This window comes from Salminus brasiliensis, chromosome 2, assembly GCF_030463535.1.
Source record: "Salminus brasiliensis chromosome 2, fSalBra1.hap2, whole genome shotgun sequence".
NCBI classification, from domain to species: Eukaryota; Metazoa; Chordata; class Actinopteri; order Characiformes; family Bryconidae; genus Salminus; species Salminus brasiliensis.
The window spans coordinates 2174659-2180943 of NC_132879.1; the positions used below are offsets into that span (position 1 = coordinate 2174659).

General features: G+C 42.4%; 1 protein-coding gene across 1 annotated transcript in view; it reads left to right on the plus strand.

The window, feature by feature from the left end:
• Nucleotides 1–1291: 1291 nt before the first annotated feature.
• Nucleotides 1292–6285, plus strand: part of sema3c (sema domain, immunoglobulin domain (Ig), short basic domain, secreted, (semaphorin) 3C) — a 19084-nt gene continuing 14090 nt past the window's right edge. The window contains exons 1-3 of the mRNA XM_072674067.1: nucleotides 1292–1396; nucleotides 2559–2621; nucleotides 2818–2836. Of these exons, the coding sequence (XP_072530168.1) occupies nucleotides 1307–1396; nucleotides 2559–2621; nucleotides 2818–2836 (172 nt within the window). The 5' untranslated portion in view covers nucleotides 1292–1306. The remainder of the gene's footprint in view (nucleotides 1397–2558; nucleotides 2622–2817; nucleotides 2837–6285) is intronic.

The following is a 6285-nucleotide window of genomic DNA, read 5'->3' on the forward strand; positions in this document are numbered from 1 at the left end:
ATATATATGGGATATAGGTTTTTAGGACCTGACGTCCTGACATCATATAAAGGTAAACCTGTGTGTGTGTGTATGTCTGTGTGTATGTGTGTGTGTGTGAAGAGTGATCCATGGCTTCAGTTTAGAGTGATTTGTATGGGCTTTTTAATGCGAGCGGTGGGAAAGATCCATAGGCTTTGTATTGAAGGGCTATAGCGGTGAATGCACGGCCATGCTAAAGCATCCACTGCCTCGGGCGGAGAGGGAGGCTCCATACAGGCTCCTGCTTTCTCCACGATGAAAGGAATGTGATGGAGGACGACAAAAATGTGACTTTGCTCGGGCAATGGAAGGGGAAGGCTGTTTGTTGAACGTTCGGGGACGGATGAGAAGAAAGAGGGAAGGGCAGCTTAAGGGAAGGTTCTGAAAGAAGAGAGGAGGACAAGTGCGTCCGTGTGATTGAGGCTCCCAAGGGACTGAAAGGAGGATGGACAATGAATATTCATGAGCTTGGCTCTTGTTGGCTTTGATGGTATAGTGAAGAGCACTCAGATTCTCTATAGGATCTGTAAGGATGTGTGTGAGTGTGTGTGTTTGTAATAACAACCCATCGACAGGCTGTTCTGCTATAAGTAGCACTTGAGGTTTTTGAAGTGGTCGTTCCAAAATTCCTCAAAACCTCACATTTATAATGAATTTATAGTGTGATGTACTCACTGGCCACTTTATTGGAAACCCCTACCTTGTGTTTCCACTCACTGGCCACTTTATTGGAAACCCCTACCTTGTGTTTCCACTCACTGGCCACTTTATTAGAAACATTGTTCTTGCGCTTCCTCTTACTGGCCACATTATTAGAAACACCTACCTTGTGCTTTCACTCACTGGCCACATTATTAGAAACCCCTACCTTGCGCTTCCTCTTACTGGCCACTTTATTAGAAACACCTACCTTGCGCTTCCTCTTACTGGCCACTTTATTAGAAACCCCTCTCACTGGCCACTTTTTCTCTCACTGGCCACTTTATTGGAAACACCTACCTTGTGCTTCCACTCACTGGCCACTTTATTAGAAACACCTCACTTGTGCTTTTACTTACTGGCCACTTTATTGGAAACACCCACCTTATGCTTCTACTACCCGGCCACCTTCTTTGAAATGCATTAATTGTGTGTGTGTGTGTGTTTGTGTGTTTGTGTGTGTGTGTGTGTGTGTGTGTGTGTGTGTGTGTTTGTGTGTGTGTGTGTGTGTTATAGAGCTGCAGACAACACAGGCCTTTGAGTTCTACACACTATCGGAGAAGCCATGGACTACAGGATCCTGTATATGGACGAGGATCAGGACCGCATGTATGTGGGCTGCAAAGACAATGTGCTCTCCATGGACATCAACAACATCACTCAGGGAACGCTGAAGGTGAGGCTCGACCGGTTCTCCTCACTCAGTAGAACAGGACTCTCTGCAGCAGGTCAACCTAGATGAACCTATTGGCTCCACCATGCTGCTGCCTAATGCCAGGCGTGGGCTAGTAGAGGGGTGTATATAAAGCCCCCCAGCATTGAGCTGTGGAGCAGTGGAAGAGCTGTGTTCTCTGGAATGATGGTGGTGGTGGAGCTCCATCCAGTCCTGTTGAATGGAATGAGTTAAGGAGTTGGGGATGATGAAGAGGGGTGGTGATCATCATCATCATCCAACATCCTGACCTCACTGACGCTCTAGTGTCTGAATGCAATCAAATTCTCCCAGCAATGCTCCAGCAGAGAGCCAAAATCTAGTAGAAAGCGTTCCTCCCTGGATGGTAATGCAAACTGAGAAACCCTTTTTAATGCCTTTGAGTGCAGAAGAAACAATGCAAGAGCAGGTGTCCAAATACTTCTGTCAAAATTATATATATTTCGGATCCAGTTTATTTCAGAAAAAAAAAAAAATCTCAAAGGAATCCGACCTTGAGGTCGACCACAGCTGTAGGGGCTCTATATTACCCCGTCCCTGACAGCTCCACCATGCTGTCCGCAGTTGGAGACTGTAGCCCGTCCTCAGTCTCTGCTCATTTCCATTAAAACGCTGCCACTTTCCACCAGAACCGTCTCCGTCAGCACCGTGTACTGCTATTATGCTCCTGACCTGAGTGTCAATTGAATATGGGGATGGCTCACACACATGGAAATGAGTACGTAGGAAGGCCGGGCTTCTGTCTGAAGTGTGGTTGTCAGTCTAATTGCTCTGCTGGTGTTTGCGCTGTGTGATTGTGCTGTTAGAGCGCTAATTGCCAGGTAAGATGTGGAGAAAAGAAGGCAGAAATGTGTTTACGTCGTCCCCCAGAGAGAGCCGAGACAGATCCATCGAACCGGCTCTCAGCAGAGCTCTTCATTAAACCCTGTAACTCCATTAGATGCTATCGAGAGGGAAATGTCTGCTGCCGCGTAGTTATGGTAATTAGCTCTAAAGGGTTTAGGGTGGGGGTCCTCCTGGATTTAAACCACTTAAATGCAGCACATGCTTGTTTTCATCTGGGCTGTAATGCTGTGTTTCACTGTTGTTGTTTTTTTTCATACCACCCTTTTCTTTCCTCCCGCAGATATTTTGGCCAGCGTCCAACACAAAGATTGAAGAGTGTCAGATGGCCGGCAAGGATCCCACAGTAAGCAGGAGCACTGATACCTTTAAACTCCTGCTGTGATGCACGCTAGACCCCCGTCTACTCGACGGCTCTGATTACAGTAATGGGGTGTGAGCTCTGTCGGGCTGAAGTACTGCTGGAATGCTAAAGATGGTCTCTTCACTGTAATTCATAAAATATGCTGAATAATTCATATTGCGTATTTAAAAATTCACAGCATAAACTCATCATTCATGGTATACGACATGATTAGAGTAAATACTGAATAATAGTAGATACAGAATAATTCATAGTGAATAAAGAATAATTCATAGTGAATAAAGAATAATTCATAGTAGACACTAAATAATCCATAGTAGATACAGAATAATTCATAGTGGATACTGAATAATTCATAGTGAATAAAGAATAATTCATAGTGGATACTGAATAATTCATAGTGAATAAAGAATAATTCATAGTAGATACAAAATAATTCATAGTGAATATTAAATAATTCATAGTGGATACCAAATAATTCATAGTGGATACTGAATAATTCATAGTGAATAAAGAATAATTCATAGTAGACACTAAATAATTCATAGTGGATACTGAATAATTCATAGTGGATACTAAATAATTCATAGTGAATAAAGAATAATTCATAGTGGATACTAAATAATTCATAGTGAATAAAGAATAATTCATAGTGGATACTGAATAATTCATAGTAGATACAGAATAATTCATAGTGGATACTAAATAATTCATAGTGAATAAAGAATAATTCATAGTGGATACTGAATAATTCATAGTGAAAAAGAATAATTCATAGTAGACACTAAATAATCCATAGTAGGTACAGAATAATTCATAGTGAATATTAAATAATTCATAGTGGATACTAAATAATTCATAGTAAATATAGAATAATTCAAAGTGAATATTGAATAATTCATAGTGGATACCAAATAATCCATAGTGGACACTGAATAAGTCATAGTGTAAACTGAAAAATTCATAGTAGATGCTGAATAATTCATAGTGGATACTGAATAATTCATTTTGGATACAAAAATCCATAGTGGATGCTAAAAACTTCATAGTGGATACTGATCAATTGATAATGGATACAGAATAATTCATAGTGGATGCTAAATAATTCATAGTGGATCCTGAACAATTCATAGTGGATCCTGAACAATTCATAGTAGATACAGAATAATTCATAGTGGAGACTAAATAATTCATAGTTAATACTAAATAATTTATAGTTAATACTAAATAATTCATAGTGGATCCTGAACAATTAATAGTAGATACAGAATAATTCATAGTGGATGCTGAATAATTCATAGTGGATCCTGAACAATTCATAGTAGATACAGAATAATTCATGGTGGAGACTAAATAATTCATAGTTAATACTAAATAATTCATAGTGGATACTGAGTAGTTCATAGTGGATACTGAGTAGTTCATGGCAAATACGCAGTCATTCTTAGTAAACACTGAATAGTTAATAGTAGATACTGAATGATTAGCAGTGGATGCTGACCTACATGCCTGTAGTTAAATACGCTTGTATAATTTAGCTGCACATGCACATGTGTTTGTTGTGTGTGTATATGCAAATAGTGTACATGCTTCAGCGTTTATGTGGGTGGACGTATGTAAATGTCTGTGTGTGTGTGTGTGTGTGTGTGTGTGTGTGTATCTAGTAGGGGGTCATGCTCTTCTGTCATTAATTACGTGTGTTACAGCAAAGCTTTGCGTAGGAGAGGAGGAACGTTCAATCTTTCCCAGAAAAACACACAGCACCGCTGCGCTCCATCACACACACACACACACATACACACACACACACACACACACACACACCTGCTGTTTCAGACTAATGCTGATCGTCCTGTTAGGAATGTTAATGATGTTATCCAGGTTCCTGAGTTATAACCTCACACTGAGCAGAGCGGTCAGTATGTAAAGGAGGAAGATGAAAGGTTGGTGTACTGACCACGCCCCATCCACGCTGCCCTATATGGACATTAAGCTGTAGAAACAGCTCGATTTCAATGGCAGCCCAACAATTTGCATATCCAGTACACGCCCTGTAGTAGTTTAGCCCGCCCATTCTCCCTGACGTTATAAGGAGTGTTGCAGCCTGATCTGCTTTTTGAATTAGGTGCAGCAAATCAGAACATAGCTCATTTACATATATAACAATAACAGAAACAGTCCAACAGAAAGGTTGGTGGCGAGCATTTGTAGTGCCATAACATAATGAAGTGAAGAACACTGATGGTCAGGGTCCAGTGGCTCCTGTCTGTCTAAGGGTGAAACTACATATCAGCAGCGAGTTCTTGAAGGTGATGAAGGTGCTGAAGCAGGAGAAATGGACAAGCGTAAGAACCTGAGACACTCTGACGTAGACCACTGGGTCAGAACATCTCCAGAACATCAGGCATCAGGCCTTGTGGGGTGTTCCTGGTTCCCACAGTGGTATGCAGTGGTCAGTACCTACCAAAGGAGCTCCAAGGAAGGAGAACCAGTAAACCAGCGACAGGCTCATGAGCACTGAGGTGAAGTGATGCTCATGGAGGTCCCACCTCACGACCCACAGGACTTAAAAGTCTTGGTGAGAGATACCACAGGACACCTTGTGGAGGTCTTGTGGGGTCCAGGCTCGGAAGGACGAGCTGTGTTTTAATGTTATGGCTGATCGTTGTATATTTGAGAGAGCGAGAGAGAGAGAGAGAGAGAGAGAGAGAGGAACCATCCAGGGAGCAGTTAGGAACTTGGCTGGCTTTGGTGAAACAGCAGCTGCTGCAGTCTTCTTTTAACACACACACACACACACACACACACACACACACACACACTATTCCAGAAAAACAACGGTGCTTCCAATACTACACACCCTGTCCCTCTCCCTCATGGCCAGGTTTATCTGCTGGCTGCTGTAGAGCGAGAGTGTTTTACTGCGAGTGTCTTGGGGAATGCTGTGGATGAATGAGTCAGGGCTGTGTAAGCACCTCTAAATATCATTTACAGCTCAGCCCGAGAAACGCCGTAATTCTCCCTGAACCACTCGTGTTAGCGCGGAGTGTGTGTATATGTGTGTGTGTGTGTGTGCAGCAGTGGAGCAAATATACACACATCAGGAGGAGAGGAATAACAACCAGACAGAGACTCTAAATAAACCAGAGAGAGAAATTCTAATATAATGGTCAAGATCTTCCGTTACTCACATTCACTGGCCACTTTATTAGAAACCCCTACCTTGTGCGTCCTCTCAGTGGCCACTTTATTAGAAACCCCTACCTTGTGCGTCCTCTCAGTGGCCACTTTATTAGAACCCCTACCTTGTGCTTTCACTCACTGGCCACTTTATTAGAAACCCCTACCTTGTGCGTCCTCTCAGTGGCCACTTTATTAGAAACCCCTACCTTGTGCTTTCACTCACTGGCCACTTTATTAGAAACCCCTACCTTGTGCTTTCACTCACTGGCCACTTTATTAGAAACCCCTACCTTGTGCTTTCACTCACTGGCCACTTTATTAGAAACCCCTACCTTGTGCTTTCACTCACTGGCCGCTTTATTAGAAACACCTACCTGTGCTTCCACCCACTTTATTAGAAACTCTCCTAGATTTTGGGGGAGCACTGCTGTGAGGATGAGGTGGGATGGTGATCATCCAAGTA